The sequence below is a fragment of the Ictalurus punctatus genome, chromosome 10 (genome assembly GCF_001660625.3).
Source record: "Ictalurus punctatus breed USDA103 chromosome 10, Coco_2.0, whole genome shotgun sequence".
In the NCBI taxonomy this organism is placed as follows: Eukaryota; Metazoa; Chordata; class Actinopteri; order Siluriformes; family Ictaluridae; genus Ictalurus; species Ictalurus punctatus.
This window is the reverse complement of record NC_030425.2, coordinates 5,080,259-5,099,095: the sequence shown is the minus strand read 5'-3', so window position 1 is coordinate 5,099,095 and position 18,837 is coordinate 5,080,259. Positions and strand designations below refer to the sequence as shown.

The following is an 18,837-nucleotide window of genomic DNA, read 5'->3' as shown; positions in this document are numbered from 1 at the left end:
CATTTGCTCTGAAATGTAATATGATGTAAGCCAAATACCATTTAAAAAATCTAAATGCGAATATGATGAAATACTGTATGAATGAGATCACAAGCCTTGGAATAAACATCTAATAAAAGTATGTGAATAATCCTAGTTGTAACTGTCACAGTAATTACTGTATATTTGTTTAATGTAACCGTTTACTGCGTAGTGTTGCCGTAGGGCAACAATTAATCGATCTCCGAGTTTTTAAGAGGTAATAATACAAAACTACTGTTTGACACTAACCTTGACACAACAGCACAACAACGAAAAATGCCACGTCACATGACTATCACAAACAGCACTTCCGTTTCTGCGGTCACATGGCATGGTGAAGGTCATCATCGGAGGGCTCTCGAAACACGATTCAGTTTTTCCAAAATTTACGCAAAAAGGAAAAATTGTAAACACTATCTGAGATAACATTTAAAAAATTTTTGTCATTTAAACAAATGCATATATTTTTAATGTTCTGTTAAATGGTCAAATTTAACCGTTGCGGCAACAATATGCTATCCTGCTATGGAACTGTGGGACGTGCATTTACGTTTACATTTATGGCTCTTCTCCAGAGCGACTTACATTTATCTCATGTATACAGCCGAGCAGTTGAGGGTTCAGGGCCTTGCTCAAGGGCCCAGCAGTGGCAGCTTGGCAGTGCTGGGGTTTGGATTTGAACTTGAACTCACAACCTAGGCAAAAAAAAAAAAAAACACACTAAGGTTCTCTTATAGTACATTTAAATTTTTTCCCCACATTCAAAGTAAGAAAAATTGTTGTAATGTCAGACATTTTGCATTTGCAACCTTATTTTCTAAAAATGTATGTTTCTAGAGAAAGAATGAACAATTCAAGAGAAAGAATGAAAACGATACGTCCCACAAAACATGTTGGATCATGAATGAATTCTTGTATGTATTTTGTAAATCCATTCGAGTACTAGTAATTTTTTTTTTTTTTTTTTGTAGAAGAAATAACTTACTAAGTGGCAAAAAAATTAAATAAATAATAATAAATAAAAAACGTTATCTGACTACAATGTACCAACTACACAATCCCATTGATAATTCAAGTAACCGATAACTGATAACTAATTCGAGTAATACAAATCCATAAAAACGTGTTTTATGTAAATGTACTCATTCATGAAGTCGAGGGTTAACAATGTGTCTTCCATTCATATTATATCAGGTTTAAGAATAAATAAATAAATAAATAACTTTAGCTAGCCCATCCTTTTTGTCTTCTTCTTCCACCGACACTTAATCGTGTGCACAAACTAGCGAAGCCACGAGATTCTAAATCAGTGTCATGACACCGAATCTTACGAGTGCGCGAGATATCAGCTACGTTATCAAGCTTCGAATTCGCTATTTTGCTTCCTTCCGTTATTATTCCAATATTTCATTATACCAATGCGTCACAGTTTTTGGGTAATTTAATGTGCTCTCCTGTAGTGAAAACGTGCCAGCGATTTAAAGGATAAGCTGACCAGGCGCTCGTTAACCATGCTTCCAGCTTTTATTCAATTTATAACTTGATCCATAAAAAAAAAAAAAAAAAAAAAAAATCGCCTAATAAGCAGTGTCTACGCCGATGCTGTCTGCTCCATCGTCCTCCTGTGAAGTCCTGTGACTGGACAGTAATGAAGCGACTTCGTTAAGAAAGGACGATGACGTATGAAGAGGGTCAAATTTATGTACTTAATATTGGCTTCAAATATTGACATACAGTAGGTATTTGTGTGTATTTACATGAATTTCAGCACGACGTCAAATGTCTGGACTTAACACTGCTGCTCAGTTGAACTGATATCACACTACGGTCAAACATGTATAAGTCGGAAGGACGTGTGACCGAGACACACGTCTGCTTTACTCAGACTCCAATCTGCACGTGTAAATCTGACCTAAATTCTGAATAGCACTTACGTCTGTACTTATGTCTCGGGTCTGACTACCGATGTGCACAGTTTCAGTATTGAACTCTGTTCACGCAACTCGTCTGTGAGTATCTCAGGTGCGCTACTTTCTCGCCGGGTGTGGAGTTTGTGGCATTGCTTTTCGAAGTGCAGACAGCTTTCACCAGCGATGCACTCCAGCCATGGGAAGCAGGAACTGTCGACTGTGCTAATGAGTCCAGCTGCTGCCAGCGGCTTTTAGGATGTCTGCAGGCTCAAAGCATCAGATCTCCATGCAACTTTTCTTAACCCAATACACTTTCGCTAAGTATGGCTTCCTTCTAGAATGATACAAGAGCATTACACTAAACAGTGTCGCTGTTGCCATTTACTCGACTAATTATGTTGTCCGAGGGACAACTGTTTTGAAATGTTTTATTTGTTCTGCCTGGATTTGCCAAAAGGGAACTGAGAAGGAGCGATTGGCTCGTTTAAACGAATACTGCAAATAGCTGTCTTACACTACACAGGCTGTTTAAACTGTTTGCAGGGGTATGATACCTCGACTGGAGAATTGCAATAATTGGTTATGTGCCGCTACACAACTTCCTGCAGTCGCTACAAGCGCGCTACAGCGTCTCCTTGCTGTGTGCGGATTGTTTTTAGTCATCTGGTCTCCGGTCCAATCCGAGTAATCTGCTCACTCTGGTATTTGGACTTCCTTGCATCTCAGTTTCAGCGTGTCCTCACTCATCTCAACACATAAGTAATGTGCGGCGCTTCTGATACCGCGGTGTCTCATTAAGGTTCTGTGCATTGGCAAGATATGACACGTGTCTTGTATATGGGCGATGATCTGATGCACGAAGGATGCATTTTAAGCAGGAAACATTTGACGCGGTACGATTTATCCGCGGTGCGCTATGATGCAACGCAGTACAATTTCGTCCGAGCTCTTCTTAGCGGTTGACGGTTAAAATGAGATCGGGTAAATGCATCTAATTAACGATCTAATGAATGTAAAATACAAACTGGGCTCATCGTATACTTTCAACCCATAATTGTAAGTAGGGTTTCGAGAGAATTCGGTGGTTTTAAATAAGACACAAACACTACACAGAGAGCATGAACTGACACTAATGAGCATTTTCAAACGGAACGCTAGAACACTAAAATCCAGGAGCGATTGAACTTGGCTGAGAGGATCTTTACAAAACGGCATTAGCGCAAACTGAGGAAGATGTCAGAGAGATCTGGGGAATATTGTAGAAGTGGTGGCGCGAAAGCACTCGACTAGTGTAGTGCTGCCCAAAGAGTCAGAGACTGTGAGGGCCTTTTAAAGAGTCTTTGAATGGCTGAGATGTGGGATGTAGGTATAAGTAATAAGGCAAAGTGGAGTGTTATGCGGAGTTACAGAAGTCTCCCTTCTAAGAGCCGGCCCTGAGGCACGAGGTTGTCCGTGTAGTGCATGGTTATAAGAGCAGCATTGGACGGTGGATGCTGGGGAACTGTCGGCCATGAGAGCAGGTAGTGGCGTGTCACAGAGGACAGAGAGTGAAGCTAAAACTACTCACCCTAGTGCTCCCAACAATACTGGGTGTCCCAAAACTCTACGCACCACGTCGGTTGTGCCTTCGTCAGTGGGTGTTCATGGACGTCCACCTCTCGGTTGGTCTTCCAGTCTTTTTGAATTTGCCTGTCAGATCCTGCTACCTGGGCATCACTGGGCACCGAGCATATCTCTGATCACCTTTCCAGAAATATGCTATCCAGGTGATTCTCCCCACCACTGGCCAATATGAGGCGTGAAACAAAATTCAGCAACTGGAGAAAATAGTTTTGCTTTGAAGAGTACATGCCTCACTATTGTTGGAGGCCATGCTCCCTCTATCTTCACACCATGAGGACTTATTCTTAACTAGAGAACGTTTCTAGATATGAATCATCATTTTAGTGAATTTTACTGTTATTTTACCCTACAAGCATCTTTCATTGAATCTTTACACTTGGATTGGTGATGCGCTTGCTGTTATTTACAAAGCATCTTACTCAGACATTGCTGCTTACTATGAAATCTGGGCTAGACTGGGATATGAAGTAATGAATGAATGTAAATACGAAAAATATATGCTACTTATGTTTTATAGCTGGCCCTATAATGATAACTGCCTCTGTGTTTGAGATATGACCCAACATTGTCCTCTACTCCTACTGCCTGTCCTATTTGTCAGCAATTTCAACCACAGGACCTTTAAATATGCCTAAATACAGCTTCCATGTGGATTCAGCCTAGCTTCACTATGGAGCCCCTGCACCCCATGTCCACAGTTCTTCTTGTATGCCGCACTCTAAAAAAACAAAACAAAAAAAAAAAACAACAACACTGAGTTAAAAACAACCCAAATCGGGTTATTTTGAACCCAACGGCTGAGTAAATATAGGACAGAATACATTTTGGGTTAAATGAACCCATCCACTTGGGTTGTTCATTTTAACCCGGCGAATGGGTTGTTTTTTTCCAAAGGATGGTTTCATTCTTATAAAAACGCTGGGTTCGTTTGATTTTATAAATGGGTTAATATTTTCAGGGTTATTTTTTTACCCTTTGTAAATGTCAAATCTACCACATTATAAACAAATACCATGTCAACATGGCATCTCCCTTATTTACGCACAAGAAGGTGTTCAGAAATGTATTGCCAGAGCTGCTAAAGCGGTGTTTATATATAGCCTTTGAAGTATATGACTCAAATAAGTCGTGTATTTAGGAAGAAAATGTCAGATTTTGACCAAAGGAGACGTTTAAAACATCTAAAAAAAAAAACCGAGTATCCGACTTACAGTGGGCGTTACAAACGTGTACGCCGAAGCTAACGAAGACGGTGCGTTTAGTGCCGTGTAAACCGGACAGTTATCGCACATCTTTGCTTTTTCTAGTGTAGCAGTAATGGTTTTATTGATAAATATATTCATACGAACCTTCACTCTTAAAGCAGATGCGATAAAAATTAACACATGATACGTATCTAGTTCAGGACAACACATTTCGTGTCGCTTTCAACACAATCGGCGTGTTAGTGCATTTAACACGTGCTCTGTGTTAAACATTTCCACACAGAAATGTGTTGAAAAATAATAGAGGTGTGTTGATTATACTTGTTCCCCTACAATTATCCTATAATGCGATTTGTTTGTATGCTAAAATGCTACTAAAATGCTCAAAAAATACACAAACTATTGCGTGGAATTCAGCGGACATTTATTCAAATCATTTAAACATTTAACAGATTGTAAGATTTGGAGTCTTCTTACAAATCTCTCGGCCATCTGCGAAGACAGGAGTCCCACTCCCTTCCATTTGTAGAGCTGTAAAAGAGCAAAAAGAGTGCTGGGTAGTTATTAGCTACAAAATATGGACAAATGCCTTCGGGCTTCAACTGAGAAAGTGTGTAATTTTGGAAGCGTGAGCTCCGCTCTCCTAATGAATAAAATGGCGCTGTAGACTCACCAGGAAAATCGAGCTGACTTGCGAATATTTATTTTCCCGCCTTTAGCACCTCGCTGCTAATTTTTTTTTTTTTTAACAACCTAATTAAAGTGAGCCAACATTACGGAGATAATGGAAAGCATTAGAACATAAACCGCATCCTCTCTTTTCATCACGTTAACCTTGTGAAGAACTTTTGGCCTCGACATTACTGAGCTAGCTAAGTTACGCTAGCCACTGACCGTCTGCACCTGTTACCCAGCATTAACATTCACCCAGTACATGAAGAAACACGGCTCTAACCCATCCTCCTAATGCTAATTACTACAGCTTGCCTTGTTCAAAACACCTGCTAAATGTAGTTAACGTTAACCCACTCTCTGTATTACAGCATGGCGAACAGCTGTAATGCTACGTTATCGCTAACTTTCAAAAAGGTCATGGGAAGATCTATAATTTAGTAAGGATCTAATAGATCCTTCCTGAGTGTGTTTCTCCAAATAAATCCGTCCGAGTGAAAACCGTTACCTCTATCTGAGGCGAATTCGAACAGTCCGCACTGAGTTAATTTGAGCCAAGGAGCTGGGCTGAGGCGTCGGGGTGGGGGAGGGGTGCATTGATTCAGCTGTCAGTGAAAATAACCCAGCCCTTAACCCAACGATCGGGTTACACAAAACTACCCAAAAACTTCCCAAGCCTGAGAAAATAACCCAATCGAATGCCCCGAAAGGCTCAATCCAGCGTTTGAGTAGAACAAATATCCCAGCATTCATTACTAGCGTGGGTTCTGTTTATCCGTTCAGCACGTTCACTAACACTGTCTCCTATTAGTTCAGTGAAGCTCCTCGTGTTCCCGAGTCCTCAAGTGCCATGGTTTGAGAGATTTATTCCATCCTGTTAATCAGCAGTTGTTAGATCTTTGAAGATACGTGTTCATTTCCGTATTCCGTTGTTTATCTGCTGTATTTCTGAACACATTCAAATCCCTGTGCAGCATTTTTAATCTTCTCGGGATCTTTTGTCGGGCTTTAGAGATATCTTCCATTTGCATTAAGGTCTCCACACATGCACAGAAATCTGCATTTCTTTGTCTCCCTGACTAGATTTTTTTTTTTTCCTTCTCCTTTTAATATTCATGTAATATGGTAGGAGAAATATCCATCACACCAGTTCACCATATTATAGTTTTTGCCTCACGGCGTTTTAAATTTCCGTCATAGACCCCGATTGATGTGTTACTATGCACAGTGTTGTTTGCCGAGAAATCTCTATTCATATAGTGCATTTGGGCCGGTCATTTGGGAGTAATTCCTAAACAGCCCTTGTATTCAGAGTTTCTCTAGTTATTTCTCCAGGTATGTACTCAAATGTGAAGTATTACATCCCACGCATTAGAGCAAATATCTCTTCAGGACATTTAGACTGTGTTATTGTTTCCGAAGTTGTAACGAATTCTCTTGTGTTTGGCTCACGTGTTAGTCCTGCCTTCATGAAGCCACTGCTTTCTCTGATTGAGTGTCACTCACGAGGACACCGGTCTGAGGCTGTATACGCCACAGATACGAAAGCTTGAAAGATATGCGAGATATGAAAGGTGCCTCATTGACTTCACTACTTAAATATAAATGGCACCAGTGGAATGGAAAATCAGACATTTTCAATCAGTATAAACGAATGAGTTGTTTTATTTTTATTTAAGATTATTCAGGACACTGTCGGGTTTCTGTGTGTAGAGTATCGCGACTCTGGGTTCGGCTGCTGGAGAGGTGTGAGCCCCCTGCTGGCCAAACAATTCACGCCTCTATACGGTAACATTGGTACACAGATAAAAAAAAAAAAAAACAGCACAACTAAAGCTCAAGATCATATTTAAACCTAGTAGTCTAAGCAAAATAAAAATACTTTAAATTTTTTTTTAGGTTTTTAAAGCCCTGAGTGTCTACTAAAGCCCTGATGGGCAGCGAAACCCGGTATTAAACTGGCCCCGGTGTTAACTTCTGAAAGATTCTGAAAGGTTTGTGGTCTAGGTCAGAGTTCCATTCTGTAACAGGTCTGCACCACAGAGAACCTTCTGCATTCATCATGCTCTGCATTCATCAGGATTAACGGTAATAACTTGGTGTTGTCGAAAATGGTCATGTTTTCCATTAAGCGAAGCACTGTCATGGATTCCCATAAAGGAATCGGTCTAACATTTTACTGTCGGGGTTGAAAGAGACCATTGTGATTTTTCACCCATTTTTGGCAGCACAGATTTATTTATTTATTTATCAATTTAACGTTTCAGGATATTTTTCATCATATTTTTCATAACTTTCATACCTGCACTATATATCAAATATATTTTTCTCAAAATGCCTTCCGTGATAATCCTTTTAGCTTTAAAAGAACTAACATCCATATCAGTTACAACACTTTTTCTTTTTTTTTAATTTTGAGTAGCTTTGAGTTTTAGTGATATCTGTAAATTTATGCAAGATCCGCACTTGTCATACATGTAAATGGTGACGTTTTTTTTTGTTTGTTTTTTAATAATTCCACAAATAGCGATGTTTTGATGATCAGTGGGTGTTATCACACACACACACACACACACACACACACACACACAATCAGAGTTATTATTTTTTGTAAAATGGATTTTTGTACTATGCAAATAGGGTCTTAAGGGCTTAAGTGAGATCTTTTGATCTACTGTCCCGTTTGCATATTTTAATAGATTTCTGAAAGAGATTTGTAATACAAAATTGATTAATGTTAGCAGGTTACATTTCATTCTAAAAGGAGTAAAGAAAAGATAACAAGCCTAGTCGAGTGTTGTACCTTGCCTTAAGGACACATAATGTCTGCCTCAGGAATATAACCTACGCTTCTTTGAATCTTTTCACATATCGATTCTCTTGTCACATGAACGGGTTAAAAATCCTTGTCGTGAGCTCTGTTCTGAAACTGTTCATCTCTCCCTCTTCTGCTCGTTTGACCTCCCTGACAAAAAGAGAAAAAGCACCACGTTCAATCTCTGACACTTAAGTGTCTCTCGTCCAGTGCACTCGACATGAAACCTTAGACGCCTGCCTTAGCTGTATGTGTTAGTCTAGCATTCAGTGTATGGAATAGTTAACAAGGCTGGTCCATACGTTAGATTAAGATAAGTGCATACGGAGCTTTGATCGTATTTTTCCTTTTTGTACTTCGTATTTCTCTCTCTCTCTCTCTCTCTCTCTCTCTCTCTCTCTCTCTCTCTCTCTCTCTCTCTCTCTCTTCCGTTTTCTGATATCTAAGATAATGCTATATTATTTAATTTTCCGAGTTGAATGCTAGGTCGAAATCCCGTCTAGTAAATGGATACACTGTGTAAACTTGATAGAAACCGGTTCTGGTTCTTTTCCTTAAGCTCGTCAATCTTTTGTTCCGCCCTGTTTCTTTAAGGACACGTGAAGGATGAAAGCTGGTGTTAAACTCTCTCAGGACGTGGAATACCATTGGATGGAGTTCAGCCATGCAGGACAAAGCATGCAATTTAGTTTCCTTTCTGGAAACCTCAGATTAGCTGTGGTCCGTTCGCCGTTTTATTGTGTGCAGCCAAAGAGAAGCACACTGCGTGAAATAATAATAAAAAAATTTTTTTTAAAAGAAAGGATTTCAAGTATCATTAATTATGATAATTGAGCAAAACATTTGTTTCTTTAGCAGCTCCAGGCCATCGGTCAAGCCTGTGCGATAAGCATGTGTGTTTCTCAGAAAATGGGTCAAACAAATGCTCACGTGTATCTAGGAGTAGAGGACAAAAGGCGAATATGGTGTCTGTAATAGTGTTTCACAAGCTTGATCACTACAGAACTATGGCCATAGAGAAAAGAGACGATTTCTAGTCAGTAATGCCAGAGCACAGGCAGAACTGAAGCAATCAGCTGAGAACGCTGGGTGTCAAAATGGCCTTAATGATTTCCATCACTGAAATTAAATATGGTGTGTTCGCGGAACATTGCTGCTGTCTGCTCCAGCTCCTCCTTGGTCACTCCCACTGATCATTACTGGCATTTGTGTCTAGGTCGTTCTGACCTGTAATCTCATCATTTAGCTGTTTGTTTGTTTGTTTTTTTGTAAAGTCCTCCTTGTTGATTTCCTCCTAGGTATCTCAAGCCGTGTTTCTCTGCAGTTTCATGATTGTGTCCCACTATTGTTAAAATACGCGTTTAAAGTAAAGGTTAAGATGTCTTATTCACGTCTCCTTTACAAACAAAGCACAAATAGCTAGCATTGCTTAGAAACAGATTAATATCCATCCTTAACGTGGAAAACCATCGCCCATTCCACGAGACGAAAACAAGCGTTACAAGTTTTAGCTTTAGCTTTAGCTGACCTTTATTGTGTGGATCCATTTGAGAGTTCATTTAAAGGATTTTATTCATTTCGAGAGTTGAAGAGTTATGTTTTGTCCATATTTTCACTGATGTCGTGGTATTGACTGAAAAAGTCACGCGCAAAAGTTTAACACTGCGAGCAAAAGCATAGTTTTAAAGTACACCTTTATCGCTTCCAGTTCCTGAAGAATGCCCTCATTGTCCACATGACAAATGGTCATATGCTGAAAATCCATTAAATCCATTAAATGCTCATTTCCATTCTGAAAACCTTTTAAATAGATACAGGGCCGAAAGGGCTGGTATTTGGCTAAAGGAACTTTAACGTTATTATTGTAGTAAGTATTCAGTCACAAGGCACATCTTGTACCAGGCACACCAGGTAGCATTGCTGCCTCATGGCTTCTGGGTCCCTGGTTCATGTCTGAGCTTGAGTTGGGCTTGGGTCTTCTCCCCATGTTCCTATAGGTTTCCTCTGGGTTTTTCAATTTCCTCCCACTGTCCCAAAACATACATGTCACTAGATTGGCCACTCTGCATTGCTCCTAGGTATGAATGTGTACATGAATGGTGCCCTGAATTGCTACGCTATGCTATATATACGCTATGCTATGCTATACATATATATATATATATGGTTGGTGAACGTGTGGTGCATTTTATATATATATACACGCTACGCACTATACATGCAGCTACACTGCACATACACCAACCATTTTTACTTTGTCTTTTAAGTGTCTTAAGCACTTAAGCACCCAGCCATGAAAAACGGCATGTAGGAAAATAAAAGAATCAAGTCACAATGTGTGTCCTCTGCCATACTCCGGGACTATTATTTAACCTAAATGATGTTCCATCCATGGTGCATGTTTATACAGTCCATTTACATTCACTGGAGAGCATCAGCGTGCAAACTACCGGGGTGATAGAATTAGCCTATGCGCTAGGACGACAAATATATAATATTGAATATCTCCTGAAATGCCTTGGCGTTTTTATTTAAGCAGAGAAGGGTAGAGAGGCTAATCTTTTGCCTGTGATAAAATAAGAGCAAACATATTTTGGAAATACTTTGGCGACATTTATTTCACAGGGGCTGAATAACACTGATCCTCAGGCCGCAGTGGAATAATGTACTGCCTTTATAATAAAAATGCATAAATGGTGCTCCGTAAGCCGCAGCCCCTCTAGCTGTTTGTGCCCGTCTTGCAGAAATCGAGCGGTATTTGTATGTTGAAAGGTATATTGTTTAAATGAAAGGTCTTCGAAAGGGCTTTGATGTACTATAATGATTCATAAATTTTCAAAAGGCTTTAATGTATTTTAATGCATGAATCATGAATCTCGAATCATCTTATTAGACTCCTGAAGCTATTACGAGGAAGAGAAATGCCGTCGTCTGTCTTCTGATGGTTGAGCTCTCGTTTCAAATGCAACACCTGTTTCTGTTGAGATTGCTGGGGAGAGCTCCGTTCTTAGATTCGGTATATACAGCAGTGAAAGACCGTTGGATTTTGTGAACACCCCCGAGTGTCACGCATCGATTGAAACTACTAATTGAATCATTTATATCATTAGTTTCGACAGTGTATTCAGTACTCTCTTGCTCTATTTCAGTGAGCCTGAAATGAAATGTATCACTTGGAGCCCATAAAAGGTTTCATATTCTCTTCAGTTAACACAATTGATTCTATAAAGTGATATTAATATAAAGGAGGAATGAATGGGGACAAATTGCATATTGTATATTGTATACAGAACTCAGCGCGGCCTAAAAACCAGGAATGGGAGAGTTACTTTAACAGTGTAATCTGTTACGGTTACAATAACGTAATCCGAGTATCACAATATGAAAGCAATGTAATCTGATTACTTTCGGATTGCTTCAAGGTCACGTAAGTAAATGAAGTCAAGAGAAAAACTACACGACCTGAAATACTCTGATTTAGAGCTTATTTTAAGCTTAAAAACATGTTCAGTGTTTGGATTTGTTTTAATAAAATAAATAAATTTGTTGCTCATGTGGGCACACAGTGGCGCTTAGTGGTTAGCACGTTCGCCTCACACCTCCAGGGTCGTGGGTTCGAGTCCCGCTGTGTGTGTGTGGAGTTTGCGTGTTCTCCCCGTGCTGCGGGGGTTTCGTCCGGGTACTCCGGTTTCCTCCTCCAGTCTAAAGACATGCACGGTAGGCCGATTGGCGTGTCCAAAGTGTCCATAGTGTGTGAATGTGTATGTGAGTGTGCCCTGTGATGGATTGGCATCCTGTCCAGGGTGTACCCCGCCTCGTGCCCCGTGCTCCCTGGGATAGGCTCCAGGTTCCCCCGTGACCCTGAAAAGGATAAAGCGCTACAGATGGATGGATGAGTCACAGCTGGCAAGAGAGAACCAGAGCTATAATCATGCAGCTGTCTATATTGTGTTATGTCAAAAGCAGGGGTCCAGACAAAAAAAAAAAAAAAAAATCTATAAGAAGAAAAAGAAAAAAAAACCAGGCACCAAATGGATTTTTTATTAACATGCCACATAAGACTGAACTTACGTTTAAAAACATTTTTAAACACTTACTTTCAGTCATCATGTCGTGTGTGGACATCTAGCCTCTTTTTACAGCGTCAGCATTTTCATCCAAGTTCACTTAGAGTGGGAACTGGACGTCTTTTCCAACCCGAGAACTGCTGTATATACAGTCACAGATAAAAATGGTTCCTTATACAGAATCTGAGCCAGCATCACTGGCAGAAAGCCAGCGTTTGACACGTGGTTCAGGATCAAACTGTTCAAGCGATGGGCCCTCTGTGCTGATCCTGATCAAATCTTCCACGGTTGAATTGCAAAATGACTTTTGATTTGATCCCGTTTTGAGCCGAAAAGCCACGTTCACACTGAGCAGCCCAAAAACGGTAGGACGAGCAACATCTCAACTAGACGCGTTCTGCTCAAAGCACGTGCTGTGTCGCTGTCATACGGCTTGCACACGTCCCGTCGATCCTTCTTCATTAGTAAGATCCGAGAGGTAAATTCGGTGCTTTTTTATTAGCAGGTGTGCCATTAGTGTTGGTGCTCGACAGAGATGAGGATTGTTTGGAAAAGTCTGATTTTTCGTTTTTGACATGTCTGTCTGACGCGGAAAGCTGGTCCTCGCTTGCGTATCCGGGCACTCTGGATGAATTTGAACTTGAATTTGAATTGTGAAAATGCTTCTCATCCCCCCCCTCAAACTTTAATGCACGGCGTCTCATTTTATTACAGAAACACAACAAATTATATGACAGGCTTGTCCTCACAGAACACGCAATTAGAAAGATATTACATGCAAAAAGATTTATCATAACATGTAAATTTATATTTTATATATATACAGCTTGTGGAACAGTGTAAATTTGCTGTCGCCTCAAAATAACTCAACACACAGACATTAATGTCTAAACCGCTGGCAACAAAAGTGAGTACACCCCTAAGTGAAAATCTCCAAATTGGGCCCAATTAGCCATTTTCCCTCCCCGGTGTCATGTGACTTGTTAGTGTTACAAGGTCTCAGGTGTGAATGGGGAGCAGGTGTGTTAAATTTGGTGTCATCGCTCTCACACTCCCTCATACTGGTCACTGGAAGTTCAACATGGCACCTCGTGGCAAAGAACTCTCTGAGGATCTGAAAAAAAGAATTGTTGCTCTACATAAAGATGGCCTAGGCTATAAGAAGATTGCCAAGACCCTGACACTGAGCTGCAGCACGGGGGCCAAGACCATACAGCGGTTTAACCGGACAGGCTCCACTCAGAACAGGCCCCGCCATGGTCGACCAAAGAGGTTGAGTGCACGTGCTCAGCGTCATATCCAGAGGTTCTCTTAGGGAAATAGACGTATGAGTGCTGCCAGCATTCCTGCAGAGGTTGAAGGGGTGGGGGGTCGGCCTGTCAGTGCTCAGACCATACGCCGCACACTGCATCAAATTGGTCTGTGATGTCATCATGGAGGAGTGGAAGAGGACTCCAGTGGCAACCTGTGAAGCTCTGGTGAACTCAATTTCCAAGAGGGTTAAGGCAGTGCTGGAAAATAATGGTGGCCACACAAAATACTGACACTTTGGGCCCAATTTGGACATTTTCACTTAGGGGTGTACTCACTTTTGTTGCCAGCGGTTTAGACATTAATGGCTGTGTGTTGAGTTATTTTGAGGGAACAGCAAATTTACACTGTAGCAAAGTGTCATTTCTTCAGTGTTGTGACATTAAAAGATATAACCAAATATTTACACAAATGTGAGGGGTGTACTCACTTTCGTGAGATACTAGCTGTATATATATATATATAATTTTATTTATTTTTTTTTTACAAAATGTACCTGTAATCTGATTAATTAGTTTTTTGACGTCACTGTAACGGATTACAGTTACCAGTTATTTGTATTCTGATTACCTCACATGTATTCCGTTACTCCCCAAGCCTGCTGAAAACACCGAGGCCTTCTGACGTTCACACTCTCCTGATTACTGATTACACACACCTGGATTCAATCACTCTCAAAGTATAAAAGGACTCTCATTATTCACAATCATTGTGAAGTATATGCGCCGTGTCGTTCTGCCAGGTCATACCAAGCCTTCAGATCATGTTTGTGGACCTGGTTTTGTTCTAGTTCCTGAAAGTCTCGCTTTTGGGGTTTTTTTTTTTTTTTTTGCTCTTGCCTGCCTGAGTTTATCATTTGTACATCACCTGACCCTTACCTGTTTTTTTTGACCATGTTTTCGGATCACGTCTTTGTCTCGGCCGCAACGATTAATAAAACCATTGAGTACCTGCACTTGCGTCCTCCTGCCAATGATGAACGACGTACGGTTCATGATGATCATTCCACTCCTGAGCAATTTGATGTGACGTCGACGGCAACCGAAAGCCGTCTCCGTGCAGGACTGTGAAGGACTAATCACGCAGTAAGATGATCCACGATGCCAGTATTGCTGTAACATGTCTTCTTTAATTGATGCGACATCAATTTTTTATTTCCGCTCTTCCCAAGAAGCTTAAAACAGACATGAATTAGCAAAGAGCATGTCCTTAACATCAATACCAGACTGGAATACTAAAACATGAACCTTTTTAATCAGGCAAGCATCAGTCTGAAGCTTGGGGTTCTTAACTCCAGTCCTTGGGGGTTCTATCTGCCCTGCCCAGTTTAAAGTTTAAACTAAAGCTCGACTTCCCTTAGCACAATGGGCCAACTCATTAAGGGCTTAACGATTAGCTGATCACGTGTGAGCAATACGGGGGGAAAAAACTCTACGGGTCCGTTTTTCCATATGCGTTTTGTTTTTAATGCCCGACGATAACAGACCTTTTCCTTTAGCAGCGTTAAAATCTCCTCCAGACAACCCTAACAACCGGCTAACTAGCTAACTGACAGTAAACATGTTGCAGGTGCGAGTACACGAGTGTGATCTTAATGTCCGAGTCTCGATATGCACGTTGATATTCAAAAGTGTACGATATAAAAATAACCAAACATGTCAAAATACTTGATCGATAAGGTGTGTATGTTGCTAGCTTTAACAACTGCACAATATTCCAAAAAAACAAGGTGCGTGGTGAGAACCACTCGAATAACATCTGCCACAATGCTTCAGGACAGTGATAACCTTGTAGGACATGAATGAAGTGTTGCTGTGAAACTGCAGAGACACACCTTATAGACTCGCAGGTCAGGGGGTAGGATCTGGGTAACCACCCAGCCTACAGGTCATAGTGATAAAGTCCACCACCTTGTGGGCTGTTCTCTATTTAGATAGAGAAACCGTTTGTGTCGTTCCTCAGTGACGGAAAAAATGGTGTTACGAGGCAAGAAGAAGAATGGCTTTACTGCAAAATACGACATAATGATTATTGGCATGCATGCACACATGGACAAGAAGATAATCATGGCGATGATGAGGACGATGGTGGTAGTGATCCGAGGTAATTGTCACAACCGTGGCGATAAATAGAGTTTTGAAGTTGAGTCGATGAAGAGCGAGAACATTGCTGCTGAACTCGCTACAGTCCAGTCATTCAGTTTATAAACCGGCAACAAATGATGATTTCCGTATTTATTTTTCATCATGTGCAGGTGATTATGGGTAATTTAAAATCCATATTCTGTGACTGTAATTGATGTGTGATCTAGGCATATATCTGGCATCCCGCTCAAGTTTTACTCTGTATGAGGTGTTTTTGTTTTGGAGGGGGTTTTTTTTTTTTTTGGTCCATAAACATGTATACATGGTCAGCGTTGGGCAGGTAAATAATCCCCATCTTAAAAAATTGAGAACTCTAGGCACACAATAAACACAACTAATAAACTAGTGGGACTGGGAAAATAACCCTAAAGTAAATAGGAAGTGTTTTGGGTTTGTTTATCGATCCCTCTTAGCATTAAGGAAGGGTTAGTTTTGCAGAAACGAGACACGTAAGTCCTGACTTCCCCGAAAGAGAATCTCGGTATGCAACACGGATGCTGGTTCTTTCTACTATTGCATAGATGCCGGTGGATATTCCTATTTCTATTATACAGCATCAGCCTTCTGTAGCCAAATGAAAAGATTATTTAAGTTACTCTCGTGGATATTGGCCAAGCCTTGAAGTCAGCAATCTGCACATGAATGTAAACTCGGGATATATGTGACTTGAATATTTTCCACCATCCATTCCATTTGGAAGGATATCAAAGACTTTGAGCCTCGCCTTTATTGAACTGGTCACATCACAGCAACTGATTGATCAGCTAAAGTCGGGTGGGAGTTTCACATAGCTGGGAAAAATCCACTGAGAGAGACTATGAATAGCAATCCCCTCTACAATCAGTGCAGCGTGGCCTGCTCTGACCCACCAAATAAACTTGTCACACATTATTGATTTAGAGTGGCCGTACGTCCTCGTCTTCCCGGACATGTCCTCTTTTTCAGACCTTAAAAAAATAGCGTCTGGTTGGGATTTAAAAATTTGAGAACATGTCCAGGATTCGGTGTTGGTTTCGTTATGACGTGTTTATGGTCTAATACTCCATCATGTGTGCGCGTGTTCGCGTTGCTTCAACCAGTCTCTGTAATTCCCGCCTTCTCGCACGCCGATTGGTCGATTATAAAAGGCTTGCAGCAACTATCGACCAAATCCCCGCCTCTCAAACCGTTAGCCTTCTCCCAGCGAACACGCGTAGGTGAAGCGCTGTTGTATTCGGCGTCAAACAGTGACTTGATGATAACAGCAAACGCCTGAGTCCTGAGTCGAAACGATGCCCGTGTCCATATAAGGTCATGTTTAATTTCATGTTGTCACACTGCTTCGTATTACACGGCCATTCAAATCGCAGCATCTAATATTTAATTTTCTATCAAATTAATTTTTAACCAGTTTTATTTATATGTATTTATGTGATGCTAATAGGGTGTCTTTTTCAGTGCATTAAAGTCTGCCTTCGTAGTAACACTGTTTTTGAATCTGAGTATACCTCTATGATCGTTTCAGCTTTACATGTAACAGCATGACTGCAGTTCTACTCATTTTCCTTTCTGCTTCACAGAACCGATTTCACCTGCAGATGATGACTCGAATCCCTGCGTCAGACCTGGTGGAGCTTCTGTTGACGGTGTTGCAGAGGAGTGGCTGGCATGAGGGTATAGCTGTACTCTGCCAGGGTTGGGATGAAGTTGGCCTTCTCGACCTCCTGAAGCTGCATGGTAACACGGCCAAGGGCATCTCTCGTTGGAACCTCCGCGCTGCCCTTAATCTCTCGGGTAGTTCATTAGACCAAAAAGGCATATCGGATTTCCTGGAGCAGCACTTCAGCCAGGACCAGCATCCTCCAGCCTCGGTGCTACTTCTCGGGTCCGATCCACAATGCGCCTCCGCTGTACTTCGCAGTGCCGTTGACCTGGGACTTACATTTCCTACTATACACTGGATTATGGGATATCCATTAAGCCCGGACGCCTTGCATTCCATTGGCTTACCACTGGGGCTTCTGGCCTATGGCGAGGTTGACCGCAAGCCTCTGGACTTCTACATTCATGACACTTTGCAGCTAGTCAGTCAAGCAGTCGCTGCTGCAACACTCGTGCGGCCAGATCTTGCGCTCATCCAAAACATGGTGAATTGTTTTGATAAACCCAATAAACATGAACTACCTTCATCTGGACAGTACATTGCCAGGTAAATGCCTTCACTCATTGAACAAAGGATCTTTCATTTGTGACCAAAGGATTCAATTAAGGTCTTGGACTGACAGTTGGATATATGTTGGTTGTTTTTTTTTGTTTTTTTTAAGTTATTCAAGTCATTTCCAGGCTATAGTAGCAGCAGTATTAGTAATAATAGAAAGGCAAAGTCCCTAACAAACACTTACCTAGTCAAAGCCTACTCATTCACCAGATTAAATATCTAAACCAGTGGTCACCAACCCTGTTCCTGAAGATCTACCTTCCTCGAGACTTTCGCTCCAACCGTCATCGTGTCCACCTGACCATCTAATCATTGCCTTAAGTAGTTCCTGATCACCTAAAACAGGTGTGTTAGATTTTAGTTGGAGATGAAAGCTACAGGATCTCAAGGAAGAGTCCTGGTGACCACTGGTCTAAAGGATCTAGTTAGTTTAAACGACACTACATTCAGCACATTCCTGAATTTATCAACAGGTAGGCATCTTTCCACCTTTCATAAACCAGTTACATGGCTTTGTGGCGTACTATGTTCTACAGATATTGTGTACTATACTGTACTATATAAGACATATTTGAGTGCCTGATTTTTGTATGGTAGTGCCATCTGACAGCACATTTTGCACTGGATAGAAATGAAAAATGAATAATTATCGGTTAGTAGTTCACTTCTTTGACCTGCATAATACTAGCCTCCACATGATCAACTGCCAGTTTTAAAACCCAGTCAGGCCAGTCGTTTCACACCAGTCTTGCATGGGGCATCCTCCATCCTCTTATCACGTACCATATGAGGCTCTGCCTCTTTCTCGACGTAGAAAAGATTGTAACTGATGCATAAAAATGGTCATAAAACAGCAATTTTAGTTCTTCATC

The 18,837-nt window shown here is 41.0% G+C and overlaps 1 protein-coding gene across 1 annotated transcript in view; it reads left to right on the top strand.

The window, feature by feature from the left end:
• grin3bb (glutamate receptor, ionotropic, N-methyl-D-aspartate 3Bb) overlaps positions 1 to 18,837 on the top strand; it is a 61,212-nt gene that overhangs the window by 18,566 nt on the left and 23,809 nt on the right. The window contains exon 2 of the mRNA XM_017477617.3: positions 17,328 to 17,956. Coding sequence (XP_017333106.1) covers positions 17,328 to 17,956 — 629 coding nt within the window. The remainder of the gene's footprint in view (positions 1 to 17,327; positions 17,957 to 18,837) is intronic.